Here is a 14,405-nt window from a genome sequence, read left to right as displayed (position 1 = left end):
CATGGTTCTCATGTTAATGTTTTAAACCATAAACAACTTAGGCCCTAAATATATGAAAGAACACTTCCTTCTCTACAGACCCTCTTGGGGACTAAGATCAACAGAGGGTAGTTCCTCTGCCTGCGGAAGTTTGGTGTAGTAGTGACTGGAAGAGAGGGCATTCTCTGTGACAGTCACTGTGTTGTGGAACTCCTTACTTACAGAGGTAGGTCTGGAATGCTCATTATACAGCTTGCGGCCAATTCTGAAGACGTCCTGCATTAACTGGCTTTTGACACTCAGGGTGTATATTTTTAGGACCCACCTTGTTTTGGGTGTTGTAAGTTGTTTTAAAATGTTTTTAATACTGTTTTTTTAAAATGTTGTAACCTGCTCAGGGACCTTGGGGGAAGGATAGGATGATGATGATGACGATGATAATAATGATAATTAATAATAACGTATGGGGTGTTAAGGGACACGGGTGGCACTGTGGGTTAAACCACAGAGCCTAGGACTTGCCTATCAGAAGGTCGGCAGTTCAAATCCCCGCAACGGGGTAAGCTCCCATTGCTCGGTACCTGCTCCTGCCAACATAGCAGTTCGAAAGCACATCAGAGTGCAAGTAGATAAATAGGTACCGCTCCAGCATGAAGGTAAACGGTGTTTTCGTGTGCTGTTCTGGTTCGCCAGAAGCAGCTTTGTCATGCTGGCCAAATGACCCGGAAGCTGTATGCTGGCTCCCTCGGCCAATAAAGATAGATGAGCTCCACAACCCCAGAGTCGGACACGACTGGACCTAATGGTCAGGGGTCCCTTTACCTTTACCTTTTTGGGGTGTTAGGGGAGGAGTAGCACCTCTGATCCCCACTATGCACTCAGCTCTCACCTGTGGCTCCTAGAAGCTGTCAGTATGTGACAGCAGCCACACACCAGGAAAGGCTTCAACTGGCTGGCTAAACCAGGTGTGGGTAGCTGATGGGTCTCAAACCCTCAGTGAGTTAGGGATTTCCCCTACATGCAAAGATAGGCTCCAGCAGATGGAGTGGAAAAAAGCAATAGCGGGTCCAATGGTCAAGAAGGCAGTTTTGGCACATGCCATAGAGGGAAGTGAGGGGCAGATTGGGCTCATCAACCTGAGAAGGCAACCCATACAAGAGAAGGAGAATTCTGGTCCTAAACCTCCACAGCCTTACATGATATCTTCGGGAGAAGAAAAGGCCAAGGAGTAAACCCTACACAAATTCAGAGTGGTGTCCGTAAGACAGTTGGATGGGGACTTACATGCCTCCTTCTGGAAAATGCTGCAGCCAAGCTGTTGTCAAACGTGTTGCTCTGCTTTCCTTTGGCCCACATCAGAGAGATCTTGTTGTCTGGGCAGCCCAGGACCTCCATACACAATGCGCAGGTTTGCATCCCAGGTAGGTCACTGGTGCTGCTAATGTTCACCCGTGGAGGTGCACTCCATTGTCTCTTGAGACAGATGCCAATAACAGCAGCAGCAACAACAACAGCAGCAGTAATAATGGAAAGCAGACTTGGAGGAAAGCAGCCACTGCGATAGCAAATGGGAAGGAAATTGAGCATGAAGTGTGGGAATGCGCTGTAACAATAGTAGCTGGGGCACTCCCCTTTTGAAGGACACTGGACAAGGCAAGATATAGTGCACCTGAATCATACGTTTGCACTACTAGCTACCTAAAACCCAAGCTGTTTTCATTCTTCTAGTGACAGTTTTGGGTCGAGACAACCTTTATTAGGATGATGGTACTCTGTGAATTGGCCCTATGCCACAGTACTTGGGATGCGATGGAGTTGCGTCATGCATAATTTCCTTTTTGCACGATCCTCTGGGGATCTGACTAGTTTGGGAAAGAATTGTCTGTACATATAGGCCGGACACCACTGAGCAGGAGTCGCATGCGCCTCCGTCCTTTTGCTTGAGACATCAACAACTATTTGCTTTCTAAGTTGTTTTGTGCAGTGCGTCAGCTCTCTCTGCTTGTGGCACATTGTGCTCTGGACTGCCAAGACTTGTGAATGGATAGTCCTGCTGTTAGGCAGGAAATTGTGCTAGAACACTTGTGGCAAAAAGTCTGTGATTACCAAGGTGTGTGCCCTTCATTGGGTGGGCACTGAATGCTCTCATTGCAGAAAACACAGCTCAAGAGAACTTGGCAGTATATTTTTAACTTCAAGTAGTGTGAGGAAAATGTGAAGTATATACATCTCTAAATATACATGTGGACACTGAGGTAAGGCATGCTAGCCTGAAAAAACTGTTCCAGAAGTATTTAACACTCTTTGCTTTTACTCGTGATGGATGTTGCCTGAGGCTGCTAGCAGAATACATTATGTTTAGAATAGGGAGGAAGAGTACTCCAAATGCCAGGTGCCGTATTCACCTGCAGGTATAAGAAGAATTCGTTAGCAACCATGAAGGTTTCATTTATGCACTGATATTAGAGGGCGTGATGGTGGAAATTGGTATGGTTGCTATTGCATGTTACTGTGTTGACTCTTGGGGCATGATCCGGTTCCACTGATTTTAATGGGAATATTAACCATGTGTTTAAATAACTTGCACTGAAATCAATAGATGCTTAAAATCTTTGGTCTGGCAAGACTTTGGCCTTTTGATTTATATCTCATTAGTGCACTAGCTTTTTGGAAAACAAAGAAGAGGTAATGCTTAATAAACATAACTTGTGCATATTCCCTGTTGAATTTAATGGGGCTTATGTGCACCTACATTCAATCAATCAATCAATCAATCAATCAATCCAATCAGTTAATTAATTAACAGCCCTTCAGCCCAAGGATCATTGGGCGGTTTACAGTATAAAAACACAAAAATACATTTAATATAAAGATACTAGTTGGAGTTGTTGTAGTAGTAGTAGTTGTTGTTGTTAGGTGATATTTGCTGATGTGGTATTTGAATTTAGAATACAATATATGGATACTTAAGAATGACATTGATATAATAAAACTACTATTAAGCAGAGAGGACAGTCTCGTGCAGAAATAAGATTTGAAATTTGCCTTATGTCCTCGAATTCCGCAAACATCCATCTTGTAAATTTTAAATAACAGCATATCTACAATTTGAGTTCCTGCATGAATTAATTAATATCCGCATATCATCTCTTTGATATACTGTGCTCTGCTGTTGCTCCCTTGAGTGTATTGATCTTAATTGCCATTCTTTTGCTAATTTAATTTTAGCTTCTGATGGTAAATTCTTTCCTGTGTTCCCCTCACTCCTTCCTACTACCTGGAGTGAAGCACGAATTAACATTACATATGGACCCATTCAAAACATGTTTCAATAGTTGACAAGGGATGCGGACCATTATATACATTTTGTAATTTAATAACCATACATATTAAAACCCCAATATATCAAATCCCACTGATTTCAATTGGGTTTATTGGCTTGGAGAATTTGTGGATACTTTACACTGATCCTAATCCTAACTGTGATTACATGGAAAATAAATTCCAATAATTTTGGCAGGTCTTGCTTCCTAGGAAGTGTGTTTATACTGAAGTCTTTGGTTTTTGTTTATCTCCCGACTCAGTTGAAATATTACCTTCTTGATAGTTGAGCCAATTCATCACAATGGGATTTCACACTACCAAAAAACCTCTGTATGTCCAAATCCTATGAGAATTATGAAGTACTGCTGACATTAACAGCAGAAACCAGATTCTGTGGGCAGTGGCGTAGCGTGGGTTGTCAGCACCCGGGGCAAGGCAAGTAATTTGCCCCCCTAACCCGCGGATTTGCGCCCCCTAACCCGTGGATTTGCGCCCCCTAACCCCCAGATGTTGCGCCCGGTGCGGCCGCCCCCCCCTGCACCCCCCACGCTACGCCACTGTCTGTGGGGACTTACTAGATAGTAGCTAAGCAGCTTGAACTCTCCCACGTGATTGGGATGAAGAAACAGGGCTCAAAGGAGTTGAGATCTGGAGACAGCACACACACACACACACTGTATATTTAAAGCACATGACTTACCTCAAAGAATCCTGGAAACGGTAGTTTAACCATTGCAGAGCTACAGTTTCCAGCATTTAGTTCCTAGACTACTTCGGGGAAAGTCATGTGCTTTCAATGTGCATTAAACATGTGGTGTGTACACAGCCAGAGAGGCAGCTCCCGCCCAGCAAAGGTAACCTTTAAATCAGACCTCAGCATAAAGGTGTCCTATAGAACTTTCCACTTTCAGAGCTGTTGCAAGTTTGCATTGGTAACATAGCATACGCCTACTTACACTTTTAACTTGCTTTTGTGGCATCAGGAAAGACACCCTCATTTAAGCAATGTGCCTTTTTGCAGCGAGTTACTAATGGCTTTGAAACTAACCTGACTGGCCTGATCACTTTCCACTTGCAAGAGTTGTTATCCATTACATCTTGCCTGGGCTTGACCGACAAACCCACAGGCAGAGTAGACCTAAGGCAGCAGATTTTATTAAAGATTTCACAAACTGCTTCCAAATCCTTGTTTGAAATTGAAATCCTAGTGTGACGTAGGTTTGGAAGCGGTCCTGGTTAGGGCTGGCCTTAAGTTGCATGGCATTGGCAAGCTTTGGTTATTGCAAACCACAGAAGGGAGGGGTGAAGCTGCTGCGCGTGAGGGGGATGGGGCAGAACAAGGACTGCTCAAACTTGTGGAACATTCCCAATCATTTGTCGATTAGGTGGGCATGACATGTGAACCAGTATGGTAAGCTAAACGTAATTGGCCTGTTGGCTTTTCAAAGCTCATCCCGACAAAGAATGGGTGTCTCTCTGCAGTGAATTCAGTGTACAGTGGTGCCCCGCAAGACGAATGCCTCGCAAGATGGAAAACTCGCTAGACAAAAGAGTTTTCCGTTTTGGAGGTGCTTCGCAAAACAAATCTCCTATGGGCTTGCTTCGCAAGACGACAATGTCTTGCGAGTTCCTGCTGTTTTTTTCCCCTTCCCCCCCTTTTTCTAAGCCGCTAAGCCGCTTATCAGCTGATCCGATCATGAGATAAGCCGCTAAAAGCTGCTAATAGCGCTAATCCGCTAATCTGTCAATGGGCTTGCTTCGCAAGACGAAAAAACCGCTAGACGAAGAGAATCACAGAACGGATTCTTTTCGTCTTGCGAGGCACCACTGTACAAGCAAGCCCCTATACACTTTGTAGTGACATTGAAGTTCTTTAACTTTTACCTTAATATGTGTGTATTCTTATTTCGGCCTATTCTTAGGTGAGTTATCTTAGAATCATAGAATTGGAGGGGAAGAATCATAGAATTGAAGGGGAATGCAAAGGTCATCTCGTCCAACCCCCTGCAATACAGGAATCTCAGCTAGGGATACCTCAGTTGGTAGAGCATGAGACTGTTCATCTCAGGGTTGTGGGGTCAAGCCCTACATTGGGCAAAAGATTCCTTCATTGCAGAGGGTTGGACTACATGATCCTCACGGTCCCTCCCAACTCTTTCATTCTATGATCGTGTCTTCTGTTCTTAACATTAGATACACTGCAGATTCTTTGAGATTTGTTTCTGATGAGTTGTTTAGGACAACCTCACACGTCATGCCATACCTGCGTTTGCTGCCCAGTTTCTCAAGCAGGTATAATTTGTGGACTTGTAATGCTGAATGCACACCAGAAGGGGACCTTCAGCCAGCTAGAGCTGTTAGCATGTGCAGACAGCTGTTGGTGTGCATCTGCCCTTCATACTTAATGTGTGTTAGTCAAGACACTGGTGTAGTGCTAGTATATCCCCAACAAGTGCTGCGTACAGAAGCTTATTTTACAGTGGTACCCCGCAAGACGAACGCCTCGGAAGGCGAAAAACTCGCTAGACGAATGAGTTTTTCGTTTTCTTAGCCGCTTCACAAGACGCATTTCCCTATGGGCTTGCTTCGCAAAACGAAGCTTGCCCCGCAAGCTCCGGGGATAGCGGGGAAGCGCAGCGCACCTTCCCCTCTCTCCCCGGACCCCTTTTGAACCAAGGGGCGGCAACGGGGAGAAGCGATCTTCTCCCCTCCGCCCCTTGCTTCAACAGAGGGGACAGAGGGGAAGGCGCGCGCACCTTCCTCTCTCCCCGGACCCCTTTTGAACCAAGGGGCGGCAACGGGGAGAAGCGATTCTCCCCGCTGCCCCTTCCCTTGCTTTAAAACAGGTCCGGGGACAGAGGGGAAGGCGCGCGGCGCTTCCCCTCTGTCCCCGGACGGTCTCCATAGGAACGCATTGATTGATTTTCAATGCATTCCTATGGGAAACCGTGCTTCGCAAGACGAAAAACTCGCAAGAAGAAAAAACTTGCGGAACGAATTAATTTCGTCTTGCGAGGCACCACTGTATGTGCATTTGATGGGGTTGACCAGTTTTAGCTCATTTCTGAATGAAGCAGAGAAAATCATAACAAAAAGGAAGAGAGTAATGATCTAAGAATTGTGTAAGAAGAAAAAGGTGCTGCTGAACTCCCACAGGGATCTGCAAGCAGTTTTGTGTGGATATTGAAAAGCATGGGGGATAAAATGGAGCCTTTAGGATCCCCGTGGCATAATTGCCGCAGAGGAGAGCATCCGTCTCCCAGCACAACCGTTTTGCAAATGACTGTCCCAAGTAGGGAGAAGAACCACTTTGGTGCTGTACTGCCTGCCCCTGAGAGGGTGGAGTTGCCACGGAAGTGACTTTAGGAAGCTGGTCAGACTAATGGTCCATCTAGCTCAGTATTGTTTTTTCTGCCTGGAAGTAACTTTCTAGGTTTTCAGATCGTTCTCTTTTCCAGCCTTACCTGGGGCCCTTTGGATGTGCTCTGTTGCTAAGCCATGGCCACTCCCCAAAGTCCAAAGACCCTCACCTGGTAGAACATTGTAGCTGATGTGAGGGTCCGTGGAGTCCTGAATCCTTCAGACCCTGGTCTGCAGGACCATACAGAGGAGCACGATAACCCACCACACCCAGGAAGGTCCCAGCATTGTAGGGAGAGGTACAGCCGCCCTGTCCTGTTGCTTAAGGACCAGTTCAAGGATTTAACCATGATGGGAAGGGAGATGATGTTGGCAGTACAACAACCTGTGATGAATCCTCACTGCCATTATCGGGGCACAAGGGGTGCCTTCTCTTGTCACAACAGATTTCAAAATACATTAACTAAGCTGACCCAATACACAATTATCCAGCCTTGCATAAAGGAATTCTTTTCTGGAGAGTTTTTGCCGTTGTAGCAACATGGGCTCTGCTTCCTTTGCAGCTGGTGGTAGATTTTTCGTCCCGCTTTCCCACATGGCCTAAACGCCACCCGTGCTATTATAATATAAAGCCAGCTTTGAAGTAAACCCAATAGATTTTCTTAATAAGCTCATTGCTATCCTGTAAATAGCACATTAAAAAAAACCCAACCTACCTTATAGTGGCTAGTGGATCAGTGGATCAGATTAAGTAATCCTGGCAAGGAAGATGTGGTTCATTTTAATGAAATTGTTACTTGTAGGTGAACATTATAAATAAGAAAACAAATAAACAAAGCTTGATCTGCCTTGCAAAATAATCCCATCCATTTGATTCCTAGTACACGTTTTGCTACATTTTAAGTTTAATTCTGTGGTGCCAGTCACGATGTTTTGCAGTGAAATCTATTTAGGGTTACAGACTTTGTCTCTGCTAAGAGATGAGGAACGCTATTTTTTTCCTGGAAGAAGGCACATTCAGAGAAGGCCTTTACCTCCTGAGGAAATGAGGGCAGACTGCTTGGAGATAGCTGCTAAATAATGCAAACTAGGACTGCAGCCCTAAACACTGAGCATGCATAGGATTGCCTTGTGAGTAGTAAAATGATGAACTGGAAACTGTTATAGAGCTTTCTGAATAGTAAGCATGTTCATCTGCATTATGCTAGGACTAGAATGATCAGTAATTTGTTTTATATTTTTAATTTTAAAATATGTAGCTAGCCCCAAGACTGAGTGTCAAATGCGTTAAAACATTAAGAACTTGGTCTTCTCCCAGCTTAATCCTTCCCTCCCAAAGTCAGCCCAGACAGACAAATATCAAGTAACAGTGGAAAATGCTCATTTGTGTTAGCAGGTCTGAGGTGGAAAAAACCTTACAACTGATACTGATAGTGAAAGTGACTAGTTAATAATAATAAAAAAAGAAGGAGTGTTTCCTGCAAAACTTGTGTTTGTCATTTAAGGATGAAGAGATTAGCTCATTGTGCAGTTTGTGCTATATTTCCTTTACGTATCCTTGGCTTTAAAAATCTGTGGCACATTGTAAGAAGCAGCTAATGCCATAAAGCTACTTAGATAGGGCGAAAAACCACAGGTAATTTGAAAGTTGTTTGAATAAGATTTCTGCTTTATTTTCACAGGTCCATGCATTGCAAGTGCCTTTCTGAAGTCACTCGTACAAGAAACAATCCGTCTGCTTTTTTCCAGAACGATTTCTCTGCCAGCTCTTACCTTATGTGTCATCTGCAGCAGTTTGCCAGACACTTGATGCAAAACTGACTCCTGCATTTACAGAGCCTGAGGAAAATATTAGTTTGGGCATGAAAACTGCTGAATGTGTAGCTCTTTCCGTGTAATCAAGGCCAACAAAGAGGACACAGTGGCCTAAAATGTTGTTGAGGAATGTCATTGCATGAAAATAAAACTTGCTTAACAAAACGGTGTCAACAAAACCATCGAGGGACTCACATTTTCTACATCCAGAAATGCTACCGAGCATGAATATTGTGCAGCCAAAAGTCTACAAGTGGCACATATTGATTGATGATTGACATGCTTGCTGATAAATAGTTGTCTCATTCAGCTTTGTGCACATTGGACTCTCTGAAGCATTTATTACATCATTGCTGCAAGGAGCTATTTACATTGAAAGGGTTTCCCTGAGTTGTTGGAATTCATAACTCGAGGTGATTTCATTAACAGCAACTCTCAAAATCTAAATCAATTGTACATCATGGCTTTGAATGTTGCTCCTGTAAGAGATACAAAATGGCTGACATTAGAAGTGTGCAGGCAGTTTCAGAGAGGAACTTGTTCACGATCTGATGAGGAATGTAAATTTGCACATCCACCCAAAAGCTGCCAGGTTGAAAATGGAAGAGTTATTGCCTGCTTCGATTCCCTAAAGGTAAGAACTAAACATTATGTGGCTTGTTTATGGCAAGAAATAATGGTTTATTAAGTAATTTTAAAGATACTGCTGCTGTTAATAGTTGCAGTGTAAATTAAATACAAATTATGGTTTGTATTAACAGCAGCTTAGAATCCAGACTACGATGTGAGCTTCCAAACGTACAGCAGGCAAACCATGGACTGGAACTTGCCTCTTTTTGTTTCCCAACCCCTCTCTATACCCAGCTTAATTAAATTCACTGCTGTCTGTGTTTCAAAGGTCTGGTCTGGATAGAACAGCAGACTATGGTGTTCCACAGACTAAGACAGGCATAGGCAAACTCGGCCCTCCAGATGTTTTCCCATCCCATCATCCCTGACCACTGGTCCTGCTAGCTAGGGATGATGGAAGTTGTAGTCCCAAGACATCTGGAGGGCCGAGTTTGCCTATGCCTGGACTAGGAAGTCAAGGAGGGAATAGGAGAATGGAGGCGGGTGAAGGGAACGCATGAGCCTGAAACTATTAACGAAAGCCAAACATGGGTTTTCCATTGCATCCAAACTAGATCACCACTCCTTTTATTTGAGGTATTGTCTGAATTCAGCCTGTGTTGTATCTTATTTGAAGAAGAAGGGGGGGAAAGGGGAGGGGGAGACTGCATATTTTCCTTGTAGCTGTGAATCTCAAAGTCTGTGGTGTCACCTAGTATGCCATGAGTAATAAATTGATTTGCATAATTATAAGCTCCTATGTTCCCAAAGTACGACCAAAGGAGGCTGCCCACTGTTCCTGCAGCTTTAATTGCTCTGGCCTTACCTCCCTCTGTCAGCCTCCACAGTGTGGAGGTACCGGTAATTCTTACACACAGGCTAATACATTGTGAACAACTTATCCATAAGGCCACTTTCTCAAATGACTCTTAAATGTATCTGAAGAAGTGTGCATGCACACAAAAGCTCATACCAAGAACTAACTTAGTTGGTCTTTAAGGTGCTACTGGAAGGATTTTTTTTTATTTTGACTATGGCAGACCAACACGGCTACCTATCTGTAACTGACTCTTAAATGGTTATGTTTTGAAAACTTCTAATGTGAATGTTCAAACTAGATGCGCTGGATGCACACTCAACTTTACTCAATCCCCTCTAGAATTAAAACTGATGATGCGATTTAGAAAAATCAAGAGATTCAAAAGTTTTTAATATTGTCATATGTCTGAAAGCATCCCAAGCTCCTTTAGCCACAGATTCCTGTAAATGACACCTTTAGATGGGGTACTTCTTCTTCCCTTGCTTCTTCTATCCTTCCCAAGTCAACTGGCCTGGTGTGTGAGAGTCAGAGCCCAGTATCTCTTGCCTGCGTCCCTAAACCCACTCTCCTATAAACCCCAACATTTCCAATTAGCATACTCAGCATCCCAGAAGCTGTAGAGCTTCACCGAAGCTGTTTGATAGTAAGTTGATTCTACAAGGTGCACATGTCTTCTTTCTTCAGCCACTACCTTCCTACGCTAAGGGCAGCAGGGTTTCTGGGAGCCCATTGGCTTTTCAGCCCTGCTCCTCACCGTCAAATTGTGGGATCAGCCTGAGAAAGTCTGTCTGGCTTCTTGAAACTTTTTGTTTGTATAAAGCATAAGAGTAACAAAAGTTTTATCGTGCATTTTTTATTGTAATTGGTTTGGTTGTTTATACAGGTATATTAAGAGTCAAATGCTTAGTTCTGAGAATCAAAAGACCTGTTTAGTTTTAAAACGTTGATGTGGTTAAATGATTAAGGCTATTTTTGGCTAGTGGTGGTACTTGGCTAGTGTGTAGACTTTTATGCTCTATTTCTCGGAATGGTAAGTACTTGTCTATCATGCCCATTCTCTCTTTGGCTTAGAGCCCCCTTCCATAAAATGTTTTTCAACTTTGTACGTCTTAAATCTAAGACGTTTGGATGTATGCATACCCTTTAAGAAGAGGAAGTGTTTGCATCACCACTAAGATGCAAGTTAGTCTGCAAATGTACATCTTAGCAGTAAACAGGTTCACACGATAACCTTCCTTTAGGATATTTCTGGTGTGTGTCTGGTCTGGAGAGAGATGTATGTTAAGGGGGGGCGGGGAGAGAAGTAACTGTAGAAAAAAGAAAGGCCCCTTCAGGAAAATCTGTTGGCTTTATATCATGCAAGTCCTTCACACAAACAATTGTCTTTGTGCACTATTAATGACCTTAATCCATGGATTATCATATTGTGTTTTAATAGCTTCTTAAGAGATGTTCTAGCTCATTTAGGACAGTGGAAGCATGCATGTTTTATTGTTACATGCACATCCTTTGCTCTCTTAGTCTATATGCGCCACATATAAACCATTTTATGTCCAACGCAACTTGCCTTGCTACCGTAACCCACTCCTGGGTTAACTCCTAACATCAGACTTGCTCATCCCCATTAGTCACTGTCAGTCCCTGACCTCTCCTCCATCGCTGTATTGCGTGTCCGTTGTCAACTGTTTGCCACTTTTGTGAATTTGTATAATACCAAGGAAGACTTGGCGCTATGTGCAATTAAATATTTAGCAGCAGGAACAGGAGACCAAGTGATTGAATGTGCGTGAGGGTCACCATTGCCATGCTTTTCATACAAGCAGAGTTATCTTTGCTTAAATTTTTATGTTAGCAAGTTTGCATGATGACCCTGGGGGCTGGGAGGCTTGTTCGCAAGTCACAGCAGAGGGACAAACAGCATGATGGAAGCAAAGACATTTGTTTCTTCGTGGATATGCCCTTATTCACAGGTAGTGTGAGCGGTGAAGGTCTAGAAAGAAAGAAAGGGGGGCACCTGTCACTTCTCACAATGATGGTGTGGAAAGTTCAGCCCCCGCCAGCACCCTTCTTTTTTTCTTAAAAATTTGACCCACCTATCCGTTGCTTTTTGTCTGATTGGACAGATATGGGAACAGCAAGCACAGCTGCCCCAAACCACTCTGTCATTAACTCACTTGGTGATTTGGGGCAAGTCACAATATCTCAGTCTCTGTTCTCAATCTCAGTAAAAGATTAGGCACCTCCCTCCAAGCTGAATGAATGAACAAGGTGGAGAACTGTAAAATGATTCGGGGATGAAAACTTCTTGCCTGCTGCTCAGAATCTGCTCTCCTTCTAGTTCATATTTACAAGAGACATAACCCCAGAGGGGCTGCAGCAGAGCAAGTGTATGAAAGTATCAGGGTTCTAGAGAAAAGGAAATTCCTAATTGAAAGCATTTTGACGGCCATATATTTTTACAACTTTTATTCCATCTTCATGAAATCCTTAACTGTGATACCAATCACTTGGCCAAATTTGCTTCAGATTCTCAGTGGTTACTAGCAGAAGTGACCCGCTGGGTGTAGCAGAGATACCACGCTGACGTCCTGTTAGGTGGGTCACTATTGCTTACAGGAAGTTGGCACAGTGTAGAAGCACCAGCGGAGCCAGTGGTGTGTTTTCATCATGCCAACTTTTCTGCCACCTTACTCCTCCTTTACGTCTTTCTCCTGCCTAGAAGTTATATTCCAGGTATACCAAGTTAACATTTCTGATATAATATTATATTTGCAAACTTTCAGAAGAGAATTAACACATACATTCGGGCAATAGCCTTAGACAGTTTTCAGCAGAATTAAACACTAATCCAAAAGTCTTCTTAGAAGGAAGGCTTGCAGTGAAGCCAAAGACATAGTATATCATCTTCTCTGTAATTTTCCAGTGGGGAAGTATTATTGCAAATATGCATCAATATATATATATATATATATATATATATATAGCCGTTGTCTAAGGGCTAGTGTTTGTTTGGGTGCAGTTCATTAAAAGTATGAATGCATGAAGACCCATCAACAAGAAAGCTTCACGAAGGGAGAATGGGAAGGGAAAATTCACCATGAGGTGATCCAAATTATTGGATAACCAGGGCCAAAGCAAAAGACAGCTTAACATTACTATCCATATTTCACATTAATATTTGTTAGCTCTATTGACTGGCAAGATACCAGGTGTTTTTGTTTTCCTTTAACATTATAATCAATCATGTTTGTAGGGGGTGTTGCATAATAATTTTAAAAATGCAATATTTTGAAATATTTCTGCCCAATAACTGGCCTTTATAAGCCCAGAGGCTGTATTTTGAACTACAGTTTCTGTGCAGTTTTGAAAGACAGCTTCATTGGATAACAGTGGCTGGGTTATCTCTTCATCAGCTGAAGCTGATGGAAAGGTGCTTCATGAACAGAGGTCACTTGGGCCATACCTAGGAACCTGATCATTTTAGGGGGAGTGCAAATCAATTAAGAACAGGCTGAACACCATCTGCCTGACCAGATGTACCCCTTACCCATAGCCACTTTTGGACATATGGTGAAAAGTGGGGCATGAATGCCTTAAATAAAATAATAGAACTTCCATCTTGTCAGGATTGAGTTTCTGTTTAATAGCCTTCACCCATCCCATTGTCTATCCCAGGCAGTGATTCAACAGTCTGAACACCTCACTTGTCTGAGATGCAGAAAGGGCTGGATGTCATCAACCTATTTTATAGACTGATGCTCCTGGGTCATGGGAACTGTGAGGATCTGAATGCATCCGATCCCTGAAATAAGCACCTTGTCTGTTTTAAAGACATCTGTTTTCTGTACCAAAATATGAACACATACATAATGTTTATATCTTACCTAGGGGTGGCAGGAGTTCAACAGTAACTAATCCCAGATCTAAAATTGTGGCCCTCCACTCTTCAGCCATTTAATCCAGATCAATACTGGAGTAATCACATGGATTATAATGAGATAAATATTTGAAGAAAACATGCATGCTAATTTTTCCATTCCATACACATAAAATTGGCCCCAAATGTTTGAGACTTAAATTGTTTGGAACTTCAATGCATCATGTTCCTTAAGAATTGTTACCTAGAAGCACAAGTCACACCAATAGCTAGTCCTGTGCCGGAGTGTTTTCTGCCTGAGAACAAGGTACTAATACTAAACTTAGCAAATACATATCTCAGTTCCAATAGGGAACACCACCATGTTGCCAGCCCTATAATAGAGCATATCTGATGTGCATGGCCTATTAATGTTTAAAGTTGATACTGGATCTGATATTATATCTTTGCTGCTGAAACAGATTTAATGCAGGCTATCCACATACCTTTAAGTAAATGATGAACAGTAGCATCAAACAACCCCCCCACCCCCCATATTCATTTTTACTAAGGGAGATGGCAAAAACCTTGGTTGTAATTTTAAAAGGTACTGTTTAAATCAGGCTGTAGTATAACAATACT

The 14,405-nt window shown here is 42.9% G+C and overlaps 1 protein-coding gene across 25 annotated transcripts in view; it reads left to right on the top strand.

The window, feature by feature from the left end:
* Positions 1 to 14,405, top strand: part of MBNL2 (muscleblind like splicing regulator 2) — an 82,479-nt gene that overhangs the window by 14,574 nt on the left and 53,500 nt on the right. For 22 of the 25 annotated variants that reach the window (XM_083501300.1, XM_083501298.1, XM_083501297.1 and 19 more), the window contains exon 2: positions 8,346 to 9,112. In XM_083501300.1, coding sequence (XP_083357426.1) covers positions 8,939 to 9,112 — 174 coding nt within the window. In that variant the 5' untranslated portion in view covers positions 8,346 to 8,938. Of the gene's footprint in view, positions 1 to 7,621; positions 7,795 to 8,345; positions 9,113 to 14,405 lie in introns of those variants that run through there. The other 3 variants (XM_083501286.1, XM_083501302.1, XM_083501299.1) reach the window with 2 other exon arrangements.

This window comes from Podarcis liolepis (genome assembly GCF_965112155.1).
Source record: "Podarcis liolepis genome assembly, chromosome: 4".
Lineage (NCBI taxonomy): Eukaryota > Metazoa > Chordata > Lepidosauria > Squamata > Lacertidae > Podarcis > Podarcis liolepis.
This window is presented reverse-complemented; position numbering and strand designations above follow the sequence as displayed.